This window comes from Scleropages formosus, chromosome 19 (assembly GCF_900964775.1).
Source record: "Scleropages formosus chromosome 19, fSclFor1.1, whole genome shotgun sequence".
NCBI classification, from domain to species: domain Eukaryota; kingdom Metazoa; phylum Chordata; class Actinopteri; order Osteoglossiformes; family Osteoglossidae; genus Scleropages; species Scleropages formosus.
In genome coordinates this window covers 15,975,958-15,991,556 of record NC_041824.1, presented here as the reverse complement: position 1 = coordinate 15,991,556, position 15,599 = coordinate 15,975,958, and the positions used below count along the sequence as shown (strand labels likewise).

The 15,599-nt window shown below is 44.7% G+C and overlaps 1 protein-coding gene across 1 annotated transcript; it reads right to left on the bottom strand.

The window, feature by feature from the left end:
* Nucleotides 1–6,977: 6,977 nt before the first annotated feature.
* ube2j2 (ubiquitin-conjugating enzyme E2, J2 (UBC6 homolog, yeast)) lies at nucleotides 6,978–13,044 on the bottom strand. Its single transcript, XM_018760201.2, has 7 exons — nucleotides 12,846–13,044; nucleotides 11,800–11,930; nucleotides 11,301–11,341; nucleotides 10,983–11,085; nucleotides 10,589–10,727; nucleotides 8,828–8,908; nucleotides 6,978–8,389 (listed from the first exon to the last, which is right to left on the bottom strand). Exons 2-7 carry the CDS (start codon nucleotides 11,928–11,930, stop codon nucleotides 8,102–8,104), a joined length of 783 nt encoding a protein of 260 aa, XP_018615717.1. The 5' UTR covers nucleotides 12,846–13,044; the 3' UTR covers nucleotides 6,978–8,101.
* Nucleotides 13,045–15,599: the final 2,555 nt, after the last annotated feature.

The following is a 15,599-nucleotide window of genomic DNA, read 5'->3' as shown; positions in this document are numbered from 1 at the left end:
AAGGTGCCCTGGAACACCTGGAGGAAAGAGACACCTACGTGCAGATGCTGTTTATTGATTATAGCTCTGCATTCAGTACAATCATCCCTACCAAACTCATAGCCAAGTTGAAGGATGTGGGTCTTAACAGTCACCTATGTAAATAGATCTTGGACTTCCTGACAGGCAGACCCCAGGTGGTCAGGATTGGCAACCACACATCCTCCACACTCACACTCAGCACTGGTGCCCCATGGGGAATGTGTGCTCAGCCCCCTCTTGTACTCCCTGCTCACCTATGACTGCTCTGCTAAGCACAGCTCCAACATCATCTTCGAGTTTGCTGACGATACAACCATCCTAGGGCTCATCACCAACAGTGACGAGACATCCTACAGAGATGAGGTCGGAACACTCTCAGCATGGTGTGACGACAGTCTCTCCCTGAATGTCAACAAGACCAAGGAGATGATTGTGGATTTCAGGAAGTCACAGAGAGGGGGTCACGCTCCTTTCCACATCAATGGGATGGAGGTGGAGAGGGTTAAGAGTTACAATTTCCTGGGTGTACACATGTCCGAGGATCTCTCCTGGAGTCTCAACACAGACACAGTAATGAGAGCAGCCCATCAGCCTCTCTACTTCCTGTGGAGGATTAGGAGGTTTGGCATCTCCTCTGGCATCATGTCAAACTTCTACTGCTGCACCATAGAGAGCATTCTGAGCGGCTGCATCACTGTATGGTACGGCAGCTGCTCTTCATCAGACCGCAAAGCTCTTCAGAGAGTGGTGAGAAGAGCTGAGCTCATCACTGGAAATAAACTTGCAGCCCTACGGGACACTTACCAAACACACTGTTTGAGAAAGGCCTGGAATATCATTAAGGACTGCACTCGCCCAGCTCACCACCTGTTCGCCACACTGCCGTCTGGCAGACGCCTCCGTTGTATCCGTTCAAGAACAAGACTGAAGAACAGCTCTTACCTACAGGCCATCAGACTACTTAACAGCCAGTAGTCCTGCACTGCGACATTTATTACTGACACTTATTACCCCTCTTCCAGACCCCTGGACATAACTACTCAGTGTTCACTATTTACTATTTATTGTACTTGTATTTATTTGTACCTGCCCTTTTATACTTGATACTTGTGTTGCCTTACTTATCAGCATGTCCTTGTCTAATATGTATTTGTTCATGTCTGTTCGTGTCTATATGAGCCTCGTCACAAGCATTTCAATGCTGTGTACCCAGTATAACCGTGCAAATAACAAATAAATGACTCTGACCTGCCATAGAAACATGCATAGTGAGTAACTTCTTACATAAAAAATAACCACCATAAACAGCTGTTTTCCCCATGTGCAGTGTTGAAAATGTTTCAAAACCTCAGTTTTACTTAGTTCACCTTTCCCTTAAGAGGGTCATCAGTAACCGAGATTTAGAAAACGTCAGGGTAACTAAAAGTGTCCAAGTATCCGCTTACCACTTTCTGAGTAATATTCAACTGTTAACCGAACTGGAGGGTGCAACATTTTCAAATGTCTTTGTGTTCAGAAACCGGCTCCTGGAACAAGAAAGCCACGTGTAGGAATATTTAACAACAAATTTAGTAATGGTGGAATGAATGAGACCAGGCTGTGTAATATAAGTTCATGAATTATATTATCTCCACTTCTGTTATGGTAAAAAATGATGCAGTCTGGTCTCCCAGGGAGGGTGTGGCTGCAGAAAAAATGAAGATGTCACAAAACAAAAAGTGTAAGGGCTGCATACATTTTTGGACCTGTCATCCCCTTGCATGAGAAATTTGTTATAAAAACAATTTTTATAAGTTATAAACATTTACTATAATTATTTTATAACATTTTATAGGATGAGTGGACTTTAAGAGCCAGTGCTCTACTGGTCAGCATCTCACAAGTCAGCAATGTTATAGAATTGCAGTTGAAAAGCAAACATCTGTTGCAAATTTCCCATGCAAACAATATTAGGTATGGAGTTAAACCCAAATCCATGAGTTAAGGTTGTGCAAACAGATAGTAACTCAGTCAACTCCATTATTTACCTCTTTGTTTCCTTGCAGTTTGCTCCCCACGAGCAACCAGAACACAGCCGTTGTCCCCCATATCATACTTCATGTCATTCAAAAAATTTGATTTCCATCAACAAACGGCGTAGAACAAACAGGAATTCTGGCTTATTAGTGGAGCGAGATGGGATTGGAGCTTAATGTCATAAACTAAGTAAAACAAGTTTTCAAGTTCTTCATTACTGGTGACTGAAAGCTAAACAACTCATACTGATTTCAGTACTGATTAGGGCAGTGTATAGGTGGTCCCCGATTTACGATGGTGGAATAGCGATATGCTTTCAGTAGACACCGTACTTCAAATTTTGAATTTTGATTTTTTCCCGGGCAAGCGATGTGCAGAGCAATACTCTCTCGCGATGCTGGGCAGCAGCAGCGATCCACATCTCCCAATCTGTCACGCAGAGGTGTGTATTAGGTGTATTAAATACATTTTCAACTTATGATGGGTTCCGTGGGACGTAACCCCATCGTAAATCAGGGACCACCTGTCTTGTAGTTTCTCAGCACCTCCAGAGTGGGTTACATGCTTTCATTGGAGGTGTACAAAGCTCACAATTTACTCTTTATTAATATTAATATTCTACTTAACAGGGACAGCTAGTAGAGTAATGGTTTAGACCTAAAGGTCGCAGGTTCGAATAATCACCTCTGGCTGTTTTACCCGTGAGCAACGCATCTTACCCTAAATTGCTCCAGTTAAAATTACCCAGCTGTATAAATGGGTAAATAACTGCAGGTACCTTAACATTGCAAGTCGCTTTGGAGAAAAGCATCAGCTAAGAGTAAATGTAAATTTTTTCGAACATTACTTACCTTTCAGCCTCCTCCGTGAACCGCCACCTTATCGTGGTGGAGGGGTTTGAGTGCCTGAATGAGTCCAGGAGCTATGTTGTCTGGGGCTACATGCCCCTGGTAGGGTCTCCCATGGCAGACAGGTCCTGGATGACAGACGAGACAAAGCGCGGTTCAAAAACCCCTTATGACAAAAAAATCAAGGCGTCCGTTTACCCCGCCCGGTATGGGGTCACCGGGGCCCCACCCTGGAGCCAGGCCTGGGGGGGGGGCTCGCATGCGAGCGCCTGGTGGCCAGGTCTATGCCCACGGGGCCTGGCCGGGCTCAGCCCGAAGCCACAACGTGGAGCCGCTCTTCGGTGGGCTCACCACCTGCCGGAGAAACCATAAGGGGCCGGTGCGTTGTGATTTGGGCGGTGGTCGGGGCCGAGTGCCCGGCCGACCCAAACCTCGGGCGCCAACTCTGGTTTTTGGGACTTGGAATGTCACCTCACTGGCGGGGAAGGAGCCTGAGCTGGTGCGGGAAGTTGAGAGATACCGTCTAGATATAGTCGGGCTCACTTCCACTCACAGCTTGGGTTCTGGAACCACTCTACTCGATCGGGGGTGGACTCTCCACTATTCTGGCGTTGCCCAAGGTGAGAGGCGGCGGGCTGGTGTGGGCTTATTAATAGCCCCCCAGTTCAGCCGCCATGTGTTGGAGTCTACCCCGGTGAATGAGAGGGTCATCTCCCTACGCCTTCGGGTCAGGGAACGGTCTCTCACTGTCGTTTGTGCTTATGCGCCTAGCGGCAGTGTAGAGTACCCGGCCTTTTTAGAGTCCCTGGGGGGCGTGCTGGAAAGCGCTCCCACTGGGGACTCTGTCGTTCTACTGGGGGACTTTAACGCCCACGTGGGCGGCGACAGTGATACCTGGAGGGGCGTGATTGGGAGGAACGGCCTCCCTGATCTGAACCCGAGCGGTGAGTTGTTATTGGATTTCTGTGCTAGTCGCGGTTTATCCATAACGAACACCATGTTCATGCATAAGGGTGTCCACCAGTGCACTTGGCACCAGGACACCCTAGGTCGGAGGTCGATGATCGACTTTGTAGTCGTTTCTTCTGACCTTCGGCCATATGTCTTGGACACTCGGGTGAAGAGAGGGGCTGAGCTGTCAACTGATCACCACCTGGTGGTGAGTTGGATTCGATGGCGGGGGAAAAAGCTGGACAGACCTGGCAGGCCCAAACGCATAGTGAGGGTCTGTTGGGAACGTTTGGCGGAAGCCCCTGTCAGAGAGGTCTTCAACTCCCACCTCCGACAGAGCTTCAACCAGGTCCCGAGGGAGGTGGGGGACATTGAGTCTGAATGGACTATGTTCCGCTCCTCCATTGTCGGTGCGGCTGTTCGGAGCTGCGGCCATAAGGTCTCCGGTGCCTGTCGCGGCGGCAATCCCCGAACACGGTGGTGGACACCGGAAGTAAGGGATGCCGTCAAGCTGAAGAAGGAGTTCTATCGGGCCTGGCTGGCTCATGGGACTCCTGAAGCAGCTGACGGGTACTGACGGGCCAAACGGAGCGCGGCTCTGGCAGTCGCCGCGGCAAAAACTCGGGCTTGGGAGGAGTTCGGTGAGGCCATGGAGGAAGACTTTCGGTCGGCCTCAAAGAGATTCTGGCAAACCGTCCGGCGACTCAGAGGGGGGAAGCGGTGTTCCACGAACACTGTTTACAGTGGAAGTGGTGCGCTGCTGACCTCAGCTGAGGATGTTCTCGGGCGGTGGAAGGAGTACTTTGAGGATCTCCTCAATCCCTCCGACACGCCTTCCGTAGAGGAAGCTGAGGCTGGGGACTCGGAGGGGGACTCGTCCATTACCCTGGCTGAAGTTGCTGAGGTAGTCAAAAAACTCCTCGGTGGCAAGGCTCCGGGGGTGGATGAGATCCGCCCCGAGTTTCTCAAGTCTCTGGATGTTGTGGGGCTGTCTTGGCTGACACGCCTCTGCAGCATCGCGTGGAGTTCGGGAACGGTGCCTCTGGACTGGCAGACCGGGGTGGTGGTCCCTCTTTTTAAGAAGGGGGACCGGAGATTGTGTTCCAACTACAGGGGGATCACACTCCTTAGCCTCCCTGGGAAAGTCTATGCCAGGGTACTGGAAAGGAGAATCCGACCGATAGTCGAACCTCGGATCCAGGAGGAGCAATGCGGTTTTCGCCCTGGCCGTGGAACACTGGACCAGCTCTATACCCTCACTAGGGTGTTGGAGGGTTCGTGGGAGTTTGCCCAACCAGTCCATATGTGTTTTGTGGACCTGGAGAAGGCATTCGACCGTGTCCCTCGTGGCATCCTGTGGGGGGTGCTTCGGGATTATGGGGTTCGGGGCTCGTTGCTACGGGCTGTTCGTTCCCTGTATGACCGGAGCAGGAGCTTGGTTCGCATTGCCGGCAGTAAGTCAGACCTGTTCCCGGTGCATGTTGGACTCCGCCAGGGCTGCCCTTTGTCACCGATTCTGTTCATTATTTTTATGGACAGAATTTCTAGGCGCAGTCAGGGAACGGAGGGTGTCTGTTTTGGTGGCCGCGAGATCTCGTCTCTGCTTTTTGCGGACGATGTGGTCCTGTTGGCTTCATCAAGTCAAGACTTGCAGCGTGCACTGGGGAGGTTTGCAGCCGAGTGCGAAGCGGCGGGGATGAGAATCAGCACCTCCAAATCCGAGGCCATGGTTCTCAGTCGGAAAAAGGTGGATTGCTCCCTCCGGGTTAGGGGGGAGTTGCTCCCTCAAGTGGAGGAGTTTAAGTATCTTGGGGTCTTGTTCACGAGTGAGGGAAAAATGGAGCGGCAGGTCGACAGACGGATCGGTGCGGCGTCTGCAGTAATGCGGTCATTGTACCGGTCTGTTGTGGTGAAGAGGGAGCTGAGTCGTAAGGCGAAGCTCTCAATTTACCGGTCGATCTACGTTCCTACCCTCACCTATGGTCATGAACTCTGGATCATGACCGAAAGAATGAGATCGCGGATACAAGCGGCAGAAATGAGTTTCCTCCGCAGAGTGGCTGGGCGCACCCTTAGGGATAGGGTGAGGAGCTCAGTCACCCGGGAGGAGCTCGGAGTAGAGCCGCTGCTCCTCCGCATCGAGAGGAGCCAGTTGAGGTGGCTCGGGCATCTGTTCCGGATGCCTCCTGGACGCCTCCCTGGGGAGGTGCTCCGGGCTTGTCCCACTGGGAGGAGGCCTCGGGGCAGACCCAGGACACGTTGGAGAGACTATGTCTCCCGGCTGTCCTGGGAACGCCTTGGGGTTCCCCCAGAGGAACTGGAGGAGGTGTGCGGGGAGAGGGAGGTCTGGAGTACTCTGCTCGGACTGCTGCCCCCGCGACCCGGCCCCGGATAAAAGCGGAGGAAGATGGATGGATGGATGGACTTACCTTTCAGCAGGGTCCAACAGCAGGGGTAAATGAGACAAGGAGTCCTTTACTCATAAATTGCTGAAAAACAAGATTCTCTTTTATATTTACTAAAATGTGTAGTAGAGTAATTGAAGTGTAGTTAAAGATAAATGAAATATACTACTGTACAAGATGCACTGATGTTCCTAAATGAAAATGAGCTGAAGCAGTGACATCAGTGTCTGCAGCTTGGCTTTTCCTCTTTAACCTCTTCTCATTTGTCAACTGGTCGTAAGGTGCTTTTGTCTTTGAGTAAAAGAACTTTGTAAATGCTGTATAAAACCTGACTGTGTAGACTATGTGAATGTAGGTAATGGCAGCTCAGTACTCTATAGCCTTTTGCTCTGTGCTATAAGCAGAGACAATGAAATGTGATGTAGACATAACGGTCATTGGCCCAGGAATACTTTACAACAGTGGTATATAAATTTTTACCATAGCCTAATGTAATGAATACACTTTTAAAGGGAGCTTTATGTAACTTGTGACTTTTTATCATGGCATACAACCATGGACCAACGCCCTACAATGAATGACACAGGACTTGCGTGTGCATTGAGTAGCAGGAACTAGTAAACTCATCATTCACTTGACAGTCCAACTACAATGGACAGTGGCATCATACTGGCACCACAAGTCAAAAAGAACCAAAAAAACTCACAGAACATACAAGACAGTACAACTGTATGAATATTTACTCGAAACCATCAAATAATATTGCACAAAGGTTTACACCTTAACACTCCAACACTAATGTATCCGTATCAAGCATTGTTTACTAAAAGTCAAGTGATAATCATCTTAAGAACACAGTTCTCACTCAGTCTGCATATGGTAATCTGAATTTAGTGTTGTATTGCACCTGAAGGCGCCTTTTATAAAAAACACTTATTACAGTGATGTTTAATTTAAAAAAAATCTCACTGGACTTACTTGAGGTGGCCTGAATTAAAATTTCCAATGCCGATATCAGGGAAAGCACAATAAAGTGTTCTCTCTGGGGTATATCTATGTACTTAATTTATTATCCAAAGAATTCAAAAAGGAGCTGTTCAGATGCATGTCCCACAGCTGTTAACATGACTAAAGAACAAAAATATAGCTTCTCAGGCCAGTAATGTCAGGATAAAATATTAAACCAATTTGTGACCATAAATTTGCATTTACTTCCAATTCTCAAACACAAAATAATGCAACATATATCTGGGAAGTCTTACAAGCATGGAGATCCATCATTTTCAAATTCTGTGACCCATTTTTCAGTTGACCAAGTTTCCTGCAACTATATAACAAAGAAAAAGACAAAGGGTGGGAGCACAGTAATCGCTCCAAGCATGGAATGGATAGTTAGTTTAAAAAAAAAAAAAAAAAAGAAAAACTCTCTCAGAACAGTTGATAAAAAATAACTGATTTAAATGAAGTGCTGACAAAACCAAGGTTCCAACCTGGCCTGACAGTAATCCTTTCACATACCTGTTCCACTTTGTACAACACATAAAGTAAATGCATACATTTGCATGGTAATTTGGAGCTGGCCAGGGGTGATATGTGGGACATCTTTGTTCATGTTTTTTTTAAATTTATGAGCAATGACAAAAAACAGTGACGCTACCGTGACATGTCAGAGGCGTTCTCAATACCCACAAGCTGGACTTGTTTTCTTCATATATGTGTTTAAAGGACCTGTGAAGGGCTTTCCCTGTATCAGTCCCCTCCTCCCTTCAGTCTCACAGGTTCACCCTCCTCCTGGTTGGTTGCTTGGTTTTAAGGTCTTCCTCTGGGTGAACAGGAAAACCCCTCCGCTTTGGTGTTCTCTCACTCCTGTGCTATGCTTCGCAGTACATACTTAACCGTGTAGGCAAAAGCTGCAAAGCCCACGATGACAAACAGGTTTGCCAAGGCTCCTCCCAGGAGTCCATGGTTGCGGTTGGCTTGCTGAAGCACAGCATGGTTACCACCGGCAACCTCGGGTAAGTGCCCATTCAAGGCCGGGAGCCCATTCTGAACGTTGTGAGCCTCCCCATCTGGCACCACATCCGGGAGCGGCAGCGCCTGAGGTCTAGTGCTTAGCTCCTCCTGGGCCTCCTGCTTCTGCTTGATTTCCTGCAGGGAAGTTGGTGCAACATTAGCACACACCACAGTGGAGCACTGTCAGAGGTCAGTGGATTATGGGTATTACAAAGTGACTGAGTACCTGCTGCAGGGATATCTTGGGTGGTTAGAAAGTAAAATCTTTCTCTGGCTGTATGGGAAGTCAATATAAAAGAGATTAAACCCAGGTCAAGTCTGGGACTGGACGTGGCGTATGCCAAACTGTCAGACTTCATACATTACTGCCTGGTACATCAAACCAGAAAAATAACCTGGGTTCAACTTTTCCCAATATAAACACTTCCACATTTAACAAGAACCTGTGAGTTCTGGGAAAGAAAAGAAGAAGAGGGAGGAGAAAAAAAAAAAAAAAAAAAGTCTGCACACAAAAACTCTGGATATGAGTAGGCTCATTCCACTGCGGGAGCGCTGACTGATGGCCGTACTTACATCAACAACATCCGGAAACAGCTCACAGAACACTTTGTCCTTGAGGTTGAAAGCCAGGCTCTGAGCTGCAAGCTGTCGTTTCTGAGGACAGAGAAACACTACTGTTACATGAGCTATGACTATACAGTTTTCTAAATGCACTGCAAAAGCAAATGCAACTTAGCACATTTGTGATCTGGTGCATATGCGGTTAAAACACAAGAAATGGACATTTTGAATGTCATCATTAAAGTAAGACATTTTATTTACTAATAAAAACTATAAGTTGCACACATGCTCACACTAAAACTGTTACCGGCTTCCTGGCATAATGAGTTTAATTTGTTCCATAAAGTGAATTCTCTTAAAACATTTAGATATATTAATTTAGCTGATGCTTTTCCTCAAAGCAGTTTATAACTTGGGATTCAAATTTGCAACCTCTGAGACAAGAGGTGACAGCTCTAAACACTATGCTATATGCTGTCACCCAAAAGAAACAATTATCACTGCATTGAAAGATATGTTTCACAGAACTGGTAATTCTAAATGGTCCTGAGAGCGTTCATGTGTAAGTGAATAAGTGTGTGTGACCACCCTGCAATGAACTGTTATCCTATCCATGATGTACCCCAAATCATGCACTGTGCTTCTAGGATGACATGCTGTTTTTTTAATTGTTCTTTTACATTACTTCATTTAGCAGATGTTTTTCTCCAAAGTGACTTCCAATGAACTCTATGTAGTGTTATCAGCCCACACATCTTATTCACCAAGGTGACTTACACTGCTAGATACACTACTTAGGGTCACTCATCCATACATCAGTGAAACATACCCTCTCTCTGTCACTCTCACACTATGGGTGATTTTAGAGTCACCAGTCCACCTGAACAGCATGTCTCTGAACTGTGGGAGGAAACCCACACAGACACGGAGAGAACATGTAAACTCCACATAGACTGAGCGGGGATCAAACCCATATTCCCTGACATGACCCAGGTCCTGTGAGACAGCAGCGCTACTCGCTTTGTCAGTTTAAGTAATGACACTCGTTGAAATTGCTTTAGAATTTCTTTGCTTCCCTTTATTCTAAAAGCTTTCAGAAGCTCCATTCACGGATGCTAAATGAAAGTTACAATTATTTAAATATCTAATGAAGCCATTCTGTAATTCCTGTAATCATTCCTGACAACTGTAATGCCTCTTTCCTGAGCGATTTGTAAAGCATCCTTTGCAACAAAAGAATTGAAAATCAAATTGCAGTCAGTCAGTCAGAGGTAATATAGCTTTAAGAGAATTCCATGCATTTTAGCATGTCAGGTTTTAAAGTGATAACGAAGGCTTTCCTTTGCCTCTTCTTCTAGCACTTTCTGTAAAACTTTTTGGTTTAAGGCTCATTATTACTATGAGAGATGGTTGTATGCCATAATTAAAAAGTCACAAGAGCAGGCAAAAAGGTACAAAGACAACTGAACTGCGTGGTAAAAGCCAGACACACATGGGGCAAAGTTCCTCACTTTTGTGCTGCTCGATGTTACCAAGGTGTGTATGTTTTTTTTTTTTTTTTTTTTTTTTTTTTAAATTTCTGTTCCTGTCAGGCACTTCTTATAAGTATGAGCTGACAGCTCATTTTGGGTACAAACTGAGTGCTGTACGTCTGAAGTCTCACAAGATGGCCATTCGTTACACAACTGCATATGCCTTTGTAAGACAATGACTGCTCTGGAATGAGATAACTGGACAAACAAATCTGAAATTTTGAGAGTTGAAAATTCTTACCGTGTAGTCTGATGTTTCAATGCTGCCCAGGGTAGGACCTTTTTCCACCATAAAGCTAAGGAGGCCTGTCAGGATGGTGGACACAGACCAGGCAGGGTTCCATGTGTCGGGATGGAAGTCAGTAATAGACAGACACAACCTGGAGATGGAAAGGAATAATTACATTCATAAAAAAAGTAATTCCAGGAAAGACTAGTGAAAATAGCAAAAGACTGCTTAAAAATTTTACAGAAATAAAACAGGGTAAGTAACTTGCTCAAGGGTACTAGAGCAAGAGGTGGGATTTGAACCTGGATCCTTCAAGTCTTTGGCAGCATGTCTAACTGCTACACTACCCGTTGCCCAATATAATAGTATAAGTTAGCATATAAGGTATAAGAATATCTGTCCTTACCTTGTGTTGCACTTAAACCTCCCATTTGGTGTTATCATGTAGATACTGGGAGGCTTGAAGGGAAATTCTCGTGGGAATATGAGCTTTCCATGATAATAACCACCTTCACAAACACAGAACACAATAATTGGCTTCTGGCGTTCCCAGCTTTGAACTTGACAAATCTTAATTCTTTGAAGGTTTTCTCCCAGCAAAATATGCAAAGAACTACAGCTACCCACTTAGCATCAAATCAGAAGTCAACATTAAAAAGTGAAAACAAAACAAATTACAAAAAAAAAAAAAAAAAAAAAAAAAAAAAAAAAAAAAAAAAATCACCTTCATAAGGTGTTTTTTCTGGTCCTCGAACAACGTAATGCCTAAAATAGAGAGAATATAGAACTGAAGTCTAGAGAAATGAGACAGTTCTTGTGTACTTCAATCACATTATTTAAAACAGGTATAAATACAGTCAGGCATCATTGTCAGTACAGAGAATTTCACTTCCTCTGAGTTAAAGTGAATTGTGCTCACTGGCACATGTAGCGTTATTCACCATAACTACAGTGCATTTTCATAATTCTATACAAAAAATGGCTATTCATATCCAATCCTTTCTAAAAGCCTTCTCTCATTTTAAAACTATATGCATACATTCACAAATTAAATCAGCAAGAAAAATACTGTTTAATTCCTAATTATGACAATTATTTCCAGTACCAAGAGGAAGAGCTTTTACATAAAGTATTTCTTTTAAAGAGGAGATGAGAAAGAACATTTTGACTGGACACACACTGCTAACAATAATACAGTTTCATAGGGACAAATCAAGTGTTACCATTCCAAGATATTAGATGGGAGAGGTTCTGCACAAATGTAAGGCACAGGGTCTTTCTTTATGCGAAGATAGTCCTGTTTTAGTCTCTGTGTCGCTGTCGTTGGTGCCCTCTTATTATTGTTGTTGCTCATCTGAAAAGACAGGAAATTCAATGACATATAATCGATACTATAGTGAAGCTGACTCCACGGTCACTTTTCGACCTTTGAAATAGACGACATTCGATTTAACTAAATTAAGTTATGGAATTTCAACAGGTAAGCCACATACTTAGGCCTGAAATTTGTGAAAAACAAAGTCTGGAATCTACCTGGAACAGATACAGTAAGAATAACTGGCTGTATAAATGGGTAAATCACTGTAAAGATCATGATTATCCAACACTTTCATTTACACAAAGATGTCAGACAAACAATACTGGTAACAATATCTGTGTACACATGGTTCACTCACTGCTTACACCCAAAGCATTTACTCACACTTCCGTCAGTCTGTTTACACAGCTCACACTAGGACTATTCCACTCTTTTACACACTGGGACTGTTTACACACAGTGCTCAGTCTTTACACACAAGACAAGGCAGGCAGTCGACACACTGCATGACACACCGCTGCTTACAACTTCAACAACTTGTTTAAGCATAATAACGCGCCTGCCGGCTTCGCACCACTTCACTTCTTGTAACAGCTACATAAAATAGGGGCCATACAAGACCGAGCGGTGAGCGACTGCGAAGCGAACACACAGCACTGCTGACGCTGACACTGACACTGACTGACACCTCTAGTCTGACCACACAACCGAGCTCAGTCCCAGCAGGGCCGCGCTCTGCCCGCTTCGAGCGACACCGCCACCGGCGACTGTCACTCAAGAAACGTTCAGTCACTAGAACTTAGCGACAGTAAGTGCACAGGAAACAACGCGAACCTTCGTTCAAGCAACCAGCTCAAGAGCAGCAGGTGCAGACGCGTCGGCGCAGATTGATTCCGGTACACACACAAGTCAAGACACACAGCCGCGAATGCAGAGTTGTATTAGCATTACCGTCCTGCCACCTCCCAAAGCGGCCCGCTGAAGTGACGCTCGATGAATCTGGAGCTCAAACGACGTGTAACTGTTATGGAGACAACCGTGCGACCCTTATGGGACTACGTGTGTGTCGAAGTGGGAAAATTTGAGAGCTCGTCGTATTTCGCTTCCTTCCCCCGGTTCTGTTCCAACATGGCCGCCGTGCTTCGGGGAGGCGTCGACTGCCTACTGCTTCCGGAGGACATTGACAGCGACCCGGAAAATCTTATAAATGAGCTCTTGCCACTGTAAAGTACAGTAAAGGAACACGGAAGGGACGTTTTTAGCAGCCGTTCAACGTGTATTGTGCTGTTGTTTGAGTGCAGACTTTTTCTTTTTAAAGTCGGTTTACCAAATAAAAATGTGATGTGATCAAGATGCACATAGCAGCCCTACGAAAACAACAAATAGATAATCCAACATTCGACAAATGAGATTAAATGATGTAGGTTTATGCCCAGTACCACTAGCGGGAACAGTTGTAAATAAAAAGAAAATGATTCTGCCCGCTATTGGCACCTAAAGGAGCACAAGTGTGCTGCACCTTTTCTACACGTGGCTGTAATTGTAGGTTCTGTAATAACTAATGACGTGTTAGTTTATACTTGAATAATTTAATTAAGATGTTTCCTCCAGTGCTAATATTAAACTTATTTTTCCTAGTGATATAACATTTTTTTAAAAGAATGTCTTAATATTTGTTTTAGAAAGCAGTTTTTACTCAATAGAGTTGTGGTTCTTCATCTTCTCCATCATCATTGTTGTCATCATTATCACATTCATCTTCATGTGCTTTTTTTTGGTTGAGTGCCCTCAGGCAGATGTCAGCTCTTCGCAACCTCTTACATAAATAACCTCTAGAAAGTTCTGTCCTCCACTATAATTAATTCCACCCATCTAGTTGCTGGTCCTCCTCTTCTCTTTCCTCCAACTTTTTGTAATCGTTTTTAGTTTTTAAAATATATATATTTATTCATTTGTCTGCATAACAAATTTAAACCGTCACAAACTGCAACATCTTTTAAAGAAAAAGGGCAACTAGTACTGTAGTGGTTAGAGCTGCTGCCTTTGGACCTAAAGGTCACAGGTTTGAATCCCACCTCCAGCTGTAATATCCTTGGGCAATGTATTTACCCTAAATCACTCTAGTAAAATTACCCAACTGTATAAATGTTAAGTAATTGTAAGTAGATCAACCTTGTAAATTGCTCTGGAGAAAGGCATCAGCTAAATGAGTAGATATAAAAACAAGAACAGCTCAGAAGCAATAAAGTAGAAAGTAAAGCAGTCTGGTGTCTCAGACCCACCCCTCTCCGCACATGCTAGATGCCCTTCACCTTAAACAAATACAGCAACACCACAAACTCAAGTACCCCAATTAATCTGCTGCTCTAAACATACCTTAAAATCCACCATCTTCACAGATTCATGCCATGCCAGATCAATCCATACCTGACAAGAACTCAAGAGTTTTATTGTGACATATAATGCTGTGAGATCGGATGCAATTACGCTTCCAGTAGAGTGAGAGAAAGCAGAGTGCAAGAGTGTTTTTAATGTAGAATGTAATCAATTGTAGGGGGGCGCGGTGGTGCAGTGGGTTGGACCAGGTCCTGCTCTCCAGTGGGTCTGGGGTTCGAGTCCCACTTGGGGTGCCTTGCGGCGGACTGGCGTCCTGTCCTGGGCGTGTCCCCTCCCCCTCTGGCCTTACGCCCTGTGTTGCCGAGTAGGCTCCGGTTCCCCCGCAACCCTGTCTGGGACAAGCGGCTCAGAAAATGTGTGTGTGTGTGTGTATAATCAATTGTTGTTTGACATCTGTGAACACTGGGAAAGAAACCAAACTCTTCATTTGTTGGGTGTAGAGCTCTCCGCACATCTGTGTCATTCATTTCTTCACATAACGCCTTTAGTCTTTGGCTGTTGGGACTGAGGCATTTTACTCAAAGGGAACCTCTCTGTTCAGGGATTTGGATGAACGCCTTACATCAGTTAGAGATGAACTGCCAGAAAACTGAAAATGATGGCATTTAATGACATTTCATTTTTTGCATTTAGTGTGTTTAAGAGGGCTTTGTTTTTACATGCAGCTCATTTCTCCAAAAAAACATTGAGACAACACAATGCTCTCAGTCTTTTCCTCTTTTATCCCCTCCTTTATTTTTCTCTGCTTTCTACCTCACTGGGACATGTGTTCTAGGTCTCTGACAATACGACACACCGTACTTCTGTGGTTACTATTGTTGCAAAGTAAAATAAGTTTCCAGGTAAAATGATCATGGGAGATGTCATAATTACAGCTATGAGGATTTCACTTCCTTTAAATATTATGCTAAATGGAAAATCAGTCTGTCCACAATTCTCTTGAAATTTTTCAAAGCTGTATTTCAGTTTTATTTATTTACTTATTTTTAGTCTTAATAGTATTTTGCAGTTGTGGTTTATACTCTTCTTGCTGGTGTTGCAAAAAAAGAGAAAACCGTGCATCACACCTCCTTAAGGCATCTTCCATAGTGTGGCCAAGACTTTGCAAGGTTAGTAAGTTCACCAAAGGGTCGTCAAAGAAGTTTATCAAAATCCAAATATAAGACTTTGGACAACAGCTGAAAAGAGGACTGCACAAGTATAGTAAAATCATTCTTTATTTTCATCTCAAACAAAGGCTTGCCAAGAGGCCATCAACATCTGTATGACAAAATACCATGAATTTGAGATATATTAGCATTTTGCTTC